This window comes from Pseudophryne corroboree, chromosome 3 (genome assembly GCF_028390025.1).
Source record: "Pseudophryne corroboree isolate aPseCor3 chromosome 3, aPseCor3.hap2, whole genome shotgun sequence".
Lineage (NCBI taxonomy): Eukaryota > Metazoa > Chordata > Amphibia > Anura > Myobatrachidae > Pseudophryne > Pseudophryne corroboree.
The window spans coordinates 90,505,347-90,520,847 of record NC_086446.1 but is presented as its reverse complement, the minus strand read 5'-3'; the positions used below and the strand labels follow the sequence as shown (position 1 = coordinate 90,520,847).

The 15,501-nt window shown below is 47.9% G+C and overlaps 1 protein-coding gene across 2 annotated transcripts in view; it reads left to right on the top strand.

Annotated features, from left to right (window-relative positions):
- LOC135054832 (zinc finger protein OZF-like) overlaps positions 1-15,501 on the top strand; it is an 84,739-nt gene that overhangs the window by 19,395 nt on the left and 49,843 nt on the right. For both annotated transcript variants that reach the window (XM_063958216.1, XM_063958217.1), the window contains exons 5-6: positions 6,604-6,701; positions 6,801-6,909. In XM_063958216.1, the coding sequence (XP_063814286.1) occupies positions 6,604-6,701; positions 6,801-6,909 (207 nt within the window). The remainder of the gene's footprint in view (positions 1-6,603; positions 6,702-6,800; positions 6,910-15,501) is intronic.

Genomic DNA, 15,501 nt, shown 5'->3' with positions numbered 1-15,501 from the left:
AGGAACCTGCCGATAGAAAGCTGGAGAATATCCTAAAATGTATATACACTCACACGGGTGTTATACTGCGACCAGCAATCGCCTCAGCCTGGATGTGCAGTGCGGGCCTGGCGTGGTCGGATTCCCTGACTGAAAATATTGATACCCTAGATAGGGACAGTATATTACTGACTATAGAGCATTTGAAGGATGCATTTCTATATATGCGTGATGCACAGAGGGATATTTGCCGACTGGCATCAAGAGTTAGCGCGCTGTCCATTTCTGCAAGAAGAGGTTTATGGACGCGGCAGTGGTCAGGTGATGCGGATTCTAAAAGGCACATGGAAGTATTGCCTTATAAGGGGGAGGAGTTATTTGGGGTAGGTCTATCAGACCTGGTAGCCACGGCAACTGCTGGAAAATCCACATTTTTACCCCAGGTAGCTTCTCAACCTAAGAAGACGCCGTATTATCAGGCGCAGTCCTTTCGGCCCCATAAGGGCAAGCGGGCAAAAGACGCCTCATTTCTGCCCGTGGCAGAGGGAGAGGAAAAAGACTGCAACAAACAGCCAGTTCCCAGGAACAAAAGCCCTCTCCCGCCTCCGCAAAGTCCTCAGCATGACGCTGGGGCTTTACAAGCGGACTCAGGCACGGTGGGGGCCCGTCTCAAGAAGTTCAGTGCGCAGTGGGCCCACTCGCAAGTGGACCCCTGGATCCTTCAGGTGGTATCTCAGGGGTACAAATTGGAATTCGAGACGTCTCCCCCTCGCCGTTTTCTAAAGTCTGCTTTACCGACGTCTCCCTCAGACAGGGAGGCAGTATTGGAAGCCATTCACAAGCTATATTCCCAGCAGGTGATAATCAAGGTACCCCTCCTACAACAGGGAAAGGGGTACTATTCCACACTATTTGTGGTACCGAAAACGGACGGCTCGGTGAGACCAATTTTAAACCTAAAATCCTTGAACACTTACATACAAAGGTTCAAATTCAAGATGGAGTCACTCAGAGCAGTGATTGCAAACCTGGAAGAAGGGGACTATATGGTGTCTCTGGACATGTCCCAATTTACCCTTCTCACCAAGGGTACCTCAGGTTTGTGGTACAGAACTGTCACTATCAGTTTCAGACGCTGCCGTTTGGATTGTCCACGGCACCCCGGGTCTTTACCAAGGTAATGGCCGAAATGATGATACTCCTTCGAAGGAAGGGAGTTTTAGTTATCCCTTACTTGGACGATCTCTTGATAAGGGCAAGATCCAGGGAACAGTTGGAAGTCGGAGTAGCACTATCTCAGATAGTGCTGCGCCAGCACGGTTGGATTCTCAATATTCCAAAATCGCAGCTGATCCCGACGACACGACTTCTATTCCTAGGGATGATCCTGGACACAGTCCAGAAAAAGGTGTTTCTCCCGGAGGAGAAAGCCAGGGAGTTATCCGAACTAGTCAGAAATCTCCTAAAACCAGGCCAAGTCTCAGTGCATCAATGCACAAGGGTCCTGGGAAAGATGGTGGCTTCTTACGAAGCAATCCCATTCGGCAGATTCCACGCAAGAACCTTCCAGTGGGATCTGCTAGACAAATGGTCCGGGTCGCATCTTCAGATGCATCAGCGGATAATCTTGTCACCAAGGACAAGGGTGTCTCTCCTGTGGTGGTTGCAGAGTGCTCATCTTCTAGAGGGCCGCAGATTCGGCATTCAGGACTGGGTCCTGGTGACCACGGATGCCAGCCTGAGAGGCTGGGGAGCAGTCACACAGGGAAAAAATTTCCAGGGCTTGTGGTCAAGCCTGGAGACATCACTTCACATAAATATCCTGGAGCTAAGGGCCATCTACAATGCTCTAAGCCTAGCAAGACCTCTGCTTCAAGGTCAGCCGGTGCTGATCCAGTCAGACAACATCACGGCAGTCGCCCACGTAAACAGACAGGGCGGCACAAGAAGCAGGAGGGCAATGGCAGAAGTTGCAAGGATTCTTCGCTGGGCGGAAAATCATGTGATAGCACTGTCAGCAGTGTTCATTCCGGGAGTGGACAACTGGGAAGCAGACTTCCTCAGCAGACACGACCTCCACCCGGGAGAGTGGGGACTTCACCCAGAAGTCTTCCACATGATTGTGAACCGTTGGGAAAAACCAAAGGTGGACATGATGGCGTCCCGCCTCAACAAAAAACTAGACAGGTATTGCGCCAGGTCAAGGGACCCTCAGGCAATAGCTGTGGACGCTCTGGTAACACCGTGGGTGTACCAGTCAGTGTATGTGTTCCCTCCTCTGCCTCTCATACCCAAGGTACTGAGAATCATAAGAAGGAGAGGAGTAAGGACTATACTCGTGGCTCCGGATTGGCCAAGAAGGACTTGGTACCCGGAACTTCAAGAGATGCTCACAGAGGACCCGTGGCCTCTACCTCTAAGAAAGGACCTGCTCCAGCAGGGACCCTGTCTGTTCCAAGACTTACCGCGGCTGCGTTTGACGGCATGGCGGTTGAACGCCGGATCCTGAAGGAAAAAGGCATTCCGGATGAAGTCATCCCTACCCTGATCAAAGCCAGGAAGGATGTAACCGTACAGCATTATCACCGTATTTGGCGTAAATATGTTGCGTGGTGCGAGGCCAGGAAGGCCCCCCTACAAAGGAATTTCAACTGGGTCGTTTCCTGCACAAGGGGGTACTGCATATACAGCCTCCTTTTGTGCCTCCAGTGGCACCTTGGGATCTCAATGTAGTTTTGGGGTTCCTAAAATCACATTGGTTTGAACCACTCACCACTGTGGACTTAAAATATCTCACATGGAAAGTGGTAATGCTGTTGGCCCTGGCTTCAGCCAGGCGTGTCTCAGAATTGGCGGCTTTATCCTATAAAAGCCCTTACCTAATTTTTCATACGGACAGGGCAGAATTGAGGACTCGTCCTCAATTTCTCCCTAAGGTGGTTTCAGCGTTTCACTTGAACCAGCCTATTGTGGTACCTGCGGCTTCTAGGGACTTGGAGGACTCCAAGTTGCTGGACGTAGTCAGGGCCCTGAAAATATATGTTTCCAGGACGGCTGGAGTCAGAAAATCTGACTCGCTGTTTATCCTGTATGCACCCAACAAGCTGGGTGCTCCTGCTTCTAAGCAGACTATTGCTCGTTGGATTTGTAGTACAATTCAGCTTGCACATTCTGTGGCAGGCCTGCCACAGCCAAAATCTGTAAAAGCCCATTCCACAAGGAAGGTGGGCTCATCTTGGGCGGCTGCCCGAGGGGTCTCGGCTTTACAACTTTGCCGAGCAGCTACTTGGTCAGGGGCAAACACGTTTGCTAAATTCTACAAATTTGATACCCTGGCTGAGGAGGACCTGGAGTTCTCTCATTCGGTGCTGCAGAGTCATCCGCACTCTCCCGCCCGTTTGGGAGCTTTGGTATAATCCCCATGGTCCTTACGGAGTTCCCAGCATCCACTAGGACGTCAGAGAAAATAAGAATTTACTTACCGATAATTCTATTTCTCGTAGTCCGTAGTGGATGCTGGGCGCCCATCCCAAGTGCGGATTGTCTGCAATACTTGTACATAGTTATTGTTACAAAAATCGGGTTATTATTGTTGTGAGCCATCTTTTCAGAGGCTCCTCTGTTATCATGCTGTTAACTGGGTTCAGATCACAGGTTGTACGGTGTGATTGGTGTGGCTGGTATGAGTCTTACCCGGGATTCAAAATCCTTCCTTATTGTGTACGCTCGTCCGGGCACAGTATCCTAACTGAGGCTTGGAGGAGGGTCATAAGGGGAGGAGCCAGTGCACACCAGGTAGTCCTAAAGCTTTACTTTTGTGCCCAGTCTCCTGCGGAGCCGCTATTCCCCATGGTCCTTACGGAGTTCCCAGCATCCACTACGGACTACGAGAAATAGAATTATCGGTAAGTAAATTCTTATTTTTTAAATTCTTACAATTTCACACGTCACAATTCATATGGGCTAATAAGCGCCCCCGAGTACGATTGAAACTTCTACAGCGCCCCACATTTAGTGGCGGCCTAGGCATCCCAGACTTCAGAAGATATTATTTAGCCACACGGCTCTCACACTGCGTACAATGGTGCAACCCCGAATCTCGCAGAGTCTGGGTATCTATAGAAGCCGCCGAACTAGGTCTCTCTACCCTCTCTTCTCTTCTCTGGCTTTCGAAATCCTCCCGCCCTAGAAATGTAGCATCTCACCCCATAGGTTACCGCTCACTAACGGTTTGGGACTTTGCTAATAGGAAATTCGGCTTGGCCCCAGCCCCATCCCCTATCATCCCAATATTACACAACCCTGCATTCCCTCCTGGTACAAATAGATCATTGTTTGCCCCTTGGCATCTTATATCTGAATGATATCACCAGGGATACCAGTTTTCCTCAATTTACTCAGATTCAAGAAAAAAATTGATATTCCCTCTAGATACTTTTATCAGTTTTTACAACTCAGACACTTTCATTCCTCACTGGGCCGCGTCCTCTCTAGCAGACCCCTGACCATGTTTGAGACTATATGTTTCAGACGCCACTCAACCAAAGGCCTTATTTCCTTCTTATATACTACTCTCACTGGGGACCCTCCCTCTCAGCGTGATCCTCATGAGAGAGCATGGGAAATGGACCTAGGCTCGGCTTTAGATGATGAGGAATGCGTTAGAATCAAAGAGAATATCTATAAATTATTATATAGATGGTATTATGTACCGTCTCTCTTGAGCAAAATGTACCCGGATACGTCGGATAGGTGTTGGAGAGGATGTGGCGCAGAGGGCTCTTTCCTACACATATGGTGGTCATGTCCTAAAATAGTGCATATGTGGAGGGAAGTGATACATTTTATTTCTAGCTTATTGCAGATTCCTATTCCTTCCGACCCTAAATACATTCTCCTCCCCTTAAACCTGCCAATGCTAACAAAATTTCAAAATAAACTGCTGCGTCATATAGTCTCTGCAACGACATGTCAACTAGCTGCAGATTGGAAAAACCCTATCCCGCCTTCCATGCAATCTATAATTGCCCGTATCTGGTACGTTTACCGCATGGACTACATGACTAGCATCATAAACTGCTCCTCTAAGTCATTCGATACAATATGGAGTCCATGGCTGGCTTCCCAGCTTTCCCCTTCACCTTTCAACTTGTAATACCCCGTACTATATTTGATGGGACCCTCCCGGGGACTCTACCCCATCCTATTTTGTTTATTTCTCTATTTTTCTTTCTTCTCTGTCTTTCTTTCTACTCGACCTCTCTCTATTTTTACTTATTAATGTCAGTCTGTCAGCTGCGCTGCTGACTGCCACCTTTTCTGTTTTATACTACCCGCTCTCTGGGTCAAAAATGGATCACTGTTCCTTTTTTTGGTTATCTTTATAATTATCAACTATTATACTGTATTTGCAATGTAATATGCTGTAACCACTGTCTATTGGTATCTGTTTGTTTTTGTGATCCCATGAATAAAAATTATAAAAAAAAAAAAAAAAGAGTGACTTCATATTCCTACATTTAATCATAACTACTCATTGCAATGTGCTACAACCTAATCACAGGCATCAAATGAATCCACACATTCCATTGATCATTTTGACACCAAGCACGACATTTCCATCTTGCTCCGCTCCAACAATACACATACATGATGTTATACTCCATTATATAATTTAAAACCTTATAATGTCTAGTGCTTGACATGTTTAATTTATGTGCTGTATGAAATATGTGTTAAATATATCTTTGTGGCAGATATATGTCTGCGTGAGTGCGTATGTTACCATATATTGCTGTGCTCACGCGTATTCGCAAGCATAGCGACTCATAATGTGTGGAGTTTGTATGTTTTCTCTATGTAATATTTTTGACTTCGACAGTGGTAACTGACCGTTTACTGGGAGTGTCCGGGAAAATGCAGGTGTTCCCAAGCGTTTTCAGGAAGGGTGTCTGACGTCAGCTCCAGCCCCGATCACCCTGATGTGATCGCACGCGCGCAAATTTACACTCCACCTGGGGGCAGCGACTATCTGAACGCAGGGCTGCAAAATTATCAGCCCAGTCTGAATGACCTCCCCAAGGACTAACCCACTGGTCATAATCATTTGGACATTTAGGGCTCGATTCAGTAAGTATTGCAGTTTCTGCTTAAAGGCAGTTTCTTCAGTCAAAAGGTTGCCTCCCAGAAATAGAGAAAAAACGCCCATTGTAAAAACTGCAAATGCATCGCAGTATGTGAGCTGATCGCAAAACCATATGCAATTACCGGAACATAGAAGAGTTTTCTGCACCAGGCAAGGTCGGCCACATTTTTTGCTAAACAAGAGGCTAAGAGTGGTCATCGCTGACATCAGAGGCCCTCCTTAAAAACGCCTGGGCATGCCTGCGCGTTTTTCCGCCATGAAACACCGGATTCGTGTCACTCAAACAGCGGCTGCATTGCGATTACAATGTTTACGCATTTTCTGTCACTGATTTTGCTAGCGCATGCGCAGTCGTTTGATAATCGTCCAGATTGCGAATTGCAAATTTTGCAATCCTTATTGAATCGGGCCCTTAGTGTATAATACTCTACACATTTCTCTGGTCCTTTAGTCATCCAGTCACTATGTGTTTCCTGCAGTTGGATCCTCTAACAGGAATACACCGGAGAGCGGTCCCAGTCCTCGTTATTCCCTGGATACTGCAGAGGAAGATCAGAGTACCTTAGAGAATTGCCAGGTACATGTAGATAGGATTATCCATCACTGCGTATCATACTGTAGTATTATACAGGGCAAACAGGGAAGTATTTATGTTCTTTTCCCATTTATCATCTAGGTTGATACTTTGGGGGATGTGAAAGAGATTGTTGTACCAACGCCAAAAGATGAAGCCGACTTATATGTCAACATTAAGAAGGAGGAAATACCTGTAGATATCAGCACAGGTGAGCAATAACCACTAGATATAGAAGAGTCACACATTCTACTTTTTTCTCATACGTCCTAGAGGATCCTGGGGATGCTTCAAGAACCATGGGGTATAGACGGGATCCGCAGGAGACATAGGCACACTTTAAGACCTTGATTGGGTGTGAATGCCCCTCCTCCAGACTCCAGTTTAGATTCTGTGCCCAGAGAGACTGGTCACACACAGGGGAGCTCTACTGAGTTTCTCTAAAAGACTTTATGTTTGTTTTTTTATTTTCAGGGAGACCTGCTGGCTACAGGCTCCCTGCATCGTGGGAGTGAGGGGAGAGAAGTCAGACCTACTTCTTCTTAGTTAAAGGCTCTGCTTCTTAGGCTACTGGACACCATTAGCTCCAGAGGGTTCGATCACTTGGTACGCCTAGCTGCTTGTTCCCGGAGCCGCACCGTCACCCCCCTCACAGAGCCGGAAGAAAGAAGCCGGGTGAGTATAAAGAAGAAAAGAAGACTTCAGTGTTGAGGTACCGCGCAGCGCGCCATGCTCCCACACACACAGCGGCACTGGCAGGGCGCAGGGGGGGCGCCCTGGGCAGCATGGACACTGAAGCTTCTAAAACTGGTATTATAAGTGCCTAGGCACTAAAATATAGACCCCCACCAGTATAAAGATGTAAATTTGAGAGGGACTGAAGCGCGCCGGTGAGTGGGCGTGGCTTAGCCCTCACAGCACTTTCAGCGCCATTTTCTCCTCACAGAGACGCTAAACACTGCTGCATGGATCAGAGTGGAAAATGGGGGGGGGGGGGCACAGTGGTTTGGAGTGATATAAAGTGAAATAAAAACACTATATCATGGGCGCTGGGGAAAATGAGCTGATAAACTCCTGTGTTTCCATGACAAAATGTACTGGGGTCTGTCCCTTTATAGCCAGTGAAATGTCGGTGGGTGTTTGGTACACGTGTGTCGGAATATTTGAGGCTGAGGGCTCTGCCACAAAGGGAAGGACTATGTCGGTGCTGTGGACTCCTAATGGTACTTAGTACATGTAAATATGTCAACATGTCAGTAGAGGTATATTTATCCCAAGAGAAAACTATATGAGAGACACAGACGTGGGGGGTGTCCCTGTCGGCACCAACAATATCTGACTGGGTGGATTTGGACATATAATATGATGCATATCAGATAGATCTATACCTATATGTAATATGTATGTATAGTATGATTATATTGGTCTGTGGCACAATCACAGACGTGATAATTTTATGGTGGGAGTCATATTCATAGAATAGATTTCTCTCAGACCCTTCAGGGTCGCAAAAATGTTATTTTGCCAAGTTATTACTCCCTGAGATCGACTCGAAAATCTTTCTTAGGTCGACCATAATGTTTCCTGATCAGATCCTCAAAAATTGGCATTCAGTACCTGTTCATACACATTAGAACGTATTAACGTCACTAGGGATCTTGCTGTTCCTGACAAAAAATATGTATATGTAGATATATATATGTTTAGTTATGTGTGTGTGTGTATGTATATATATATATATATATATATATATATATATATATATATAGATATATAGATAGATAGATAGATAGATGTGTGTATAGGTGCATTGGAAGGTATATATGTATGTATATATGTATATAAAGATATTTATAATGAATGCTGAGGTAAAGTTTGTCCTTCTCAATGGATAGAAGGTGAGAGTCACCCCCTGTTCTGCACGGGGACCTGTCACAAAGGATCGTATGCAGGAAGATATGTGATACTCTAATTATGTGTCCGCATGTACGTTGTTTTATACTTGCATTACATGCGCATGGGTGAGTAGTTGTATGCAACTTAAGTTGAGTTATGTCTATGTCATTGCAGCATACCGCCGTGCGACTACAAGGGATATAGTACTCTTGTGGATTCACCAATGGAAGGCTGAGACTGACTCCGAGAAGAACTGGAGTATCTTCCCTATGAAGGTGAAACCTGGTTTGGGGATGGCTTTGTTAAGTTGATCTCGGCAGATACCACTGGTAAGTCTACCTTCTTGACCTATGTTCCCTTACAACGGTTGGTGACGCATTTTGGTACGATGTAGTCATTTAGACCGGATGGATACGGTTTTTCCCCTTTTTTGCAGGTAGAGTAAGGTGAAAAGGTAAGAGGTTAGCAGCCTTTTCAAGTTCGCTGAAACAGAAATCATCCTCTGTTTCTACCACATCCACCGCATGTCGCTGGGTTTATCTTGCGGGAGCCCACACCGATGGGACCACGTCTAATACTCCTAATACTCCTCAGTCGGTCCTGGTACGGACTTGGACCAGTGAGTTTGAGAATAGAGTCCCTAGGGGAACATACTGGAGTTTCCAGACCATTCCCCTCACTGATTTTTCAAATATACCTTTCCAATTCTCCCCTGGACGGGGAGGTAGTAGGCGACGCCATACAAGAGTTGGGTCAGGATCAGGTCATTGTCCTGCTGTCCCGGTCACTAAAAAAAAAAAAAAAAAAAGGATAAAAGCTGTTATTCAAGCTTTTTCGGGCTTCTGAGGCCAAAAGGCTCGATCAGAACATTTCCAAACAATTTCTACTTAAGAAGTTGAACTACATGGTGGAATCTCTCTGGGCAGGGATCTCCAATCTGTTAAGGAGAAAGAAGGTCTAAATACGGTTCTTCCGCATTAGGCTTACCTGGTTTGCTATTCAGGATTGTCAGTGCCAATTCACCGTGGTGATGGCGGTATGATGGTTTTCTTTTAATAGTACAAGAGTCATTATTACTCTGTACTGGGATGCTCTCCTGCGTACGGGGAGGGCAAGAAACAAGTGGTGCAAAACGTTGTTTTATTCCTGACGGAGCTTCAACAAAGTGATTGGCTCCTAAACTTACCAGAATCACGATTGATCCGAACGACGCGGTTGTCGAAGTTGGGAAGAAGGTTAGATACAAAACTGTTGAGAGTTTGTTTTCTTTCAATGGAAAGAGCTCTGAAGATCCAGAGTCGGGTCAGCTCTACAACAGTGTCAATCCATCACTACGTTCCATTGATGAAAAAGAGGATTGCGGCCTACGAGGCCATTCAGTAAGCAGGTTAACTGCCAGAGTGTTTTGTAGCGGGACCAATTGGACATGTGGTCCGGATCTCACCTGCACATGCACCGGAAGATAATCTTATCTTCCAAGACCAGAATTTCTCTCCCGTGGTGGCTGCTCAGTTCTCACCTCCTAGAGGGATGACGGTTCGCGATCCAGGATGGGATCCTGGTGTCCGTGGATGCAAGTTTCCAGGGCTGGGGAGCAATCATTCAGGGGGAAACGAATTTCCAGGGAAAATGGTCAAGCCAGGAAGCTTGTCTGCACATAAACGTTCTGGAACATTTTGTTCGTGGTCTGCCCGTCTTAATTCAGTCGGACAACATACAGCAGTGGCGTACGTAAACCGCCAGGGCAGATCGGAGAGCAGAGCGGGGATGGCAGAAGCCACAAAAGTTTTCCGCTGGCGGAAAGGCATGTAAACGCGCTGTCAGCGATCTTCATTTCGGGTGTAGACAACTGGGAAACAGGCTTCCTCAGAAGACACGATCTCCATTCAGGAGAGTGGGGTCTTCATCAAGAGGTCTTTGCAGAAATGTCAAGTCGTTGGGGAATTCCTCAAATAGACATGTTGACGTTTCGCCTCAACAAGAAACTTCAAAGATATTGTTCCAGGTCGAGGGACCCTCAAGTAATAGAGGTGGACGCCCTGGTGACACCGTGGGTGTTTCAGTCGGTCTAGATGTTCCCTCCACTTCCGCTCATTCCAAGGTGATAAAGATCATAAGAGGAACAAGGGTTATGGCGATACTCATTGGTCCAGACTGGCCAAGGAGGGCCTGGTATCCAGATCTTCAGGAGTTGCTCATAGAAGATCCCTGGCCTCTTCCTCTTCGAGAGGTCCTGTTGCAACAGGGGCCATGCGTGTATCAAGACTTTCTGCGGCTGCGTTTGACGGCATGGCGGTTGAATGCCAAATCCTAGCCCGGAAGGGTATTCCTAGTGAAGTCATTCCCACACTTCTACAGGCTAGAAAAGAAGTAACGGCAAAGCATTACCACCGTATTTGGAGAAAATAGGTGTCTTGGTGTGAATCCAAAAAAGCTCCTACGGAGGATTTTCCGTGAGGGCGGTTGCTCCATATTTTGCAAGTAGGTGTGGATGCGGGCCTAAAGTTAGGGTCGAAATTTGTACTTTAATGGAGCCTATCAATTTTCTTTCAGAAGGAATTGGCCTCCCTTCCAGAAATACAGACCTTCTTGAAAGGCGTGTTGCACATCCAACCTCCCGTTGTGCCCCCTGTGTCTCCAGGGGATCTTAATGTGGTGTTGCAGTTCCTGCAATCTCATTGGTTTGAACCTTTACGTAAGGTTGCATTAAAAAATTTTACTGGGAAAGTAGTCATGATGTTGGCCTTAGCATCCGCGAGGCGGGTATCTGATTTGGCGGCTTTGTCTCACAAAAGCCCCTTTTTTAATCTTCCAGGCTGATAGAGCGGAGTTGAGAACTCGTCAGCAATTTCTGCTAATAAAGTGGTTTCACGTAAACCAGCCTATTGTGGTATCAGTGACTACTGGCAGCTTGGCGAAATCGAAGTCTCTCGATGTGGTCAGAGCTTTGAAAAACTGTCGCCGGAACGGCTCATGTTAGGAAAACAGAGGCTCTGTTTGTCCGATGGGCTCCCAACAAGATTGGGGCTACTGCTTCCAAGCAGACTATTGCGCGCTGGATCCGTACTACGATTCAGCAGGATCCTTCTACGGCAGGATTGCCATTACCGAAATAGGTGGAGGCCCATTCTAGTAAAAAGGTGGGCTCATCCTGGGCGGCTGGCCGAGGGATCTCGGCATTACAGCTTGGCCAAGCTACTACTTGGCCTGGATCAAACACCTTTACGGAGTTTTACAGGTTTGATACCCTGGCTGATGAGGACCTCTTGTTGGTCATTCGGTGCTGCAGTCGTCCGCACTCTCCCGCCCGTTCTAGAGCTTTGGTATAAACCCTATGGTTCTTGAAGCATCCCCAGCATCCTCTAGGACGTATGCGAAAAAATAGGATTTTAATACCTACCGGTAAATCCTTTTCTCTTAGTCCGTAGAGGATGCTTCAAGAACCATGGGGTATAGACGGGATCCGCAGGAGACATAGGCACACTTTAAGACCTTGATTGGGTGTGAACTGGCTCCTCCCTCTATGCCCCTCCTCCAGAGTCCAGTTTAAGTAACTGTGCCCAGGGAGACGGACATTTCGAGGAAAGAATTTATTGTTAAACCACGGTGAGCATCTTACTAGCTCACACCTCAGTATGCCGCAGAACTTGGCATTCAATAGAACACCAGCCGACGGAATGAAGAATATGCAGCATTACGCTGACATAAAGCATAACACAACCTGTGTGTGTAAACACAACCAATAACAGCATAACGCATGCCATGGCATGAACCTCATCAGCAACAGGCTGACTGAAACACAACACACCATGTGTGTAAACATACCCAATAACTGCAGATACAGTACGCACTGGGACGGGCGCCCAGCATCCTCTACGGACTAAGAGAAAAGGATTTACCGGTAGGTATTAAAATCCTATTTAGTCACTACAACAGTCTGCACCCTCCTCTGTTATTACAAGTAACTGTATGGTCCCAGTGGTGGAGTCGGGAGCCTATTACACTCCTGTTCTCTGTCACGATTGGGACTGAAATGTCCTGATCGCTGGGCAGTTGGGAGGAATCTCCGGTCATTGCTGCCCTGCACAGTCTTCCACATCCTGGTCTAAGACCAGATGCTAAGTTAGCTTGCTACATCCTGGGTCTCAGCAGTGCACATGCTGTGGCCGAAAGTGTTATAAAAAGTTGATGTAATGCCGGTAGTGAGTCACCGACCCCCCCTAGCAAGCGGGGGTCGGTGTGAAGATGGCAGCTACAGGGTAGGAGCGCAGTACTAACTGCGCTCCGGGGGAGGCTCAGCAGTACTTAGGTGCGGCGCTGTGAGGGGTGCCCTGAGCCAGCGCCTTAACCCTACAGACCAGAAAGCCTGTCGGGGTGTGCGGATCTCAGCCAACACAAAATCCTCAGGCCAGTATTATCTTGGAAGAGTGGGAAGACAGCGCCATTAAGAGGGCGGAGCTTCTCAGAGCGGACCCAGCAGCGTTCAGCGCCATTTTCCTGCCTGCAGACATGCTGTCAGTGGAAGAGCAGTTCCTCCAGAGCAACTCCAGCTATCTGTACGGTACCAGGGGGTTGTAGAAGGGAGGAGAGGCTGTGTAAGACTGTGTCACCTATTAAGGGTCACGGTCAGCGCTGGTTAAGGGTCTCCCTATACCTATATAGTGCTGTGTGTGGGTTGGCTCCAATCTCTGTGTCTCTCTGCCATTCTTGGGGGGGAAACTCTGTCTGCCCTGTACCCTGTGTGTATGTGGGGTGTACAAGCAAACATGTCTAGAGACTCTGTCTCATATGCTGCAGAGGATTTATCTTCTCAGGAAGATCCCATCCCATGTAATCAGGATTGCACTGTTGTAGCGCAGATCCCAGCTAGGGAACCGGAGTGGATAGCCTCTCTTAGGGGGGCTATTTCTCAGATTTCTGAAAGGGTTGCAAGGACTGAGTATGCAACTCAGGTATTGCAATCCTCTATGGCAGTATGGTCTGATACTGCTCCCTTGGGGCCCCCTGCGGTACATTCTCACAAACGTGCTCTTGCCCAAATTATGCAGGATGACACGGATACCAATTCTGACAGAGCAGACGGTGATGGGGATGTGTCGAGGGGGACGGCATCACTTGCTAAGGGGGCGCAGTTGATGATTGAGGCCATGCGGGATGTGTTACATATTTCTGACACACCTCCTGAGCAGGTTGTGGAGGCCTTTTTTACGGACCGTAAGAAAGCCCCTCTCACCTTCCCGGCATCTAAAGAATTAAATGCTATATTTGAAAAAGCTTGTGAAAACCCGGAGAAAAAATTCCAGATCCCTAAAAGGGTCCTGGTTGCTTTTCCCTTCCCGGAAGACGATAGAAAAAAATGGGAGTCCCCGCCTATAGTTGGCGCCTCTGTCTTCAGGCTGTCAAAACAGGTGGTCTTACCAGTCCTGGGTTCTGCCGCGTTGAAGGACCCGGCAGATCGCAAAGTGGATGCTATGCTCAAATCCAGATACACAGCTTCAGGGGCTATACTGCAGCCTACTATTGCCTGTGCATGGATTTCTAAAGCTATAGCCAAGTGGTCAATCACTCTACGATGGATAAAGGTCACGTTGATTTGTTTTTCTATAACGTCCTAGTGGATGCTGGGGACTCCGTAAGGACCATGGGGAATAGACGGGCTCCGCAGGAGACAGGGCACTTTAAGAAAGAATTTGGATACTGGTGTGCTCTGGCTCCTCCCTCTATGTCCCTCTTCCAGACCTCAGTTTGAATCTGTGCCCGGACGAGCTGGGTGCTACTTAGTGAGCTCTCCTGAGCTTGCTAAAAAGAAAGTATTTTGTATGTTTTTTTATTTTCAGAGAGATCTGCTGGCAACAGACTCTCTGCTACGTGGGACTGAGGGGAGAGAAGCAAACCTACTCACTGAAGATAGGTCATGCTTCTTAGGCTACTGGACACCATTAGCTCCAGAGGGATCGTACACAGGATCGCACCCTTGGTCGTCCGATCCCGGAGCCGCGCCGCCGCCCCCCTCGCAGAGCCTGAAGACAGAAGCCAGTGTCAGAAGCAAGAAGACGTCGAAATCGGCGGCAGAAGACTCCAGTCTTCATATGAGGTAGCGCACAGCACTGCAGCTGTGCGCCATTGCTCCCACACTAAACCCACATACTCCGGTCACTGTAGGGCGCAGGGCGCAGGGGGGGGGGGCGCCCTGTGCAGCAATTAGGAACCTCTTGGCAGAAAGTAGCATATATACAGTTGGGCACTGTATATATGCATGAGCCCCCGCCATTATTTTACACACAAACGCGGGACAGAAGCCCGCCGCTGAGGGGGCGGGGCTTCTTCCTCAGCACTCACCAGCGCCATTTTCTCTCCACAGCTCCGCTGAGAGGAAGCTCCCCAGGCTCTCCCCTGCAGAATCACGGTAGAAGAGGGTAAAAAGAGAGGGGGGGGGGCACAAAAATTTGGCGCAAAAACAATATATACAGCAGCTACTGGGTTAACACTAAGTTACTGTGTGACTCCTGGGACGGTTGGTTCTATATCGGAGGGGCTGAAGGGACCTTGTGACGTATTGAGGGGAGGAGCTACGTTACCAGGGGGAGGAGCTACGGACGAACAGGGTACCCGAAAAGTACCCTCGCGGGCTCGCTTCGCTCGCCACGCTTCGGGCACGGTGGCTCGCTTCGCTCACCACCTAATTACTATAGGTAATAGTTGGTGGCGTGGATAGTAGAGGAACTATCCCGCTGGCCTAGCTCCTCCCCCTTGCGTCGTAACTCCTCCCCCTTACGGAAAAGGTCCCTTAGCCCACTTGATTCTAGCATCTACCCTCCTGGGACATATAGCGCTGGGGTGTGTGCTGGCATACTCTCTCTCTGTCTCTCCAAAAGGCCTTGTGTGGGAACTGTCTTCAAAAAGAGCA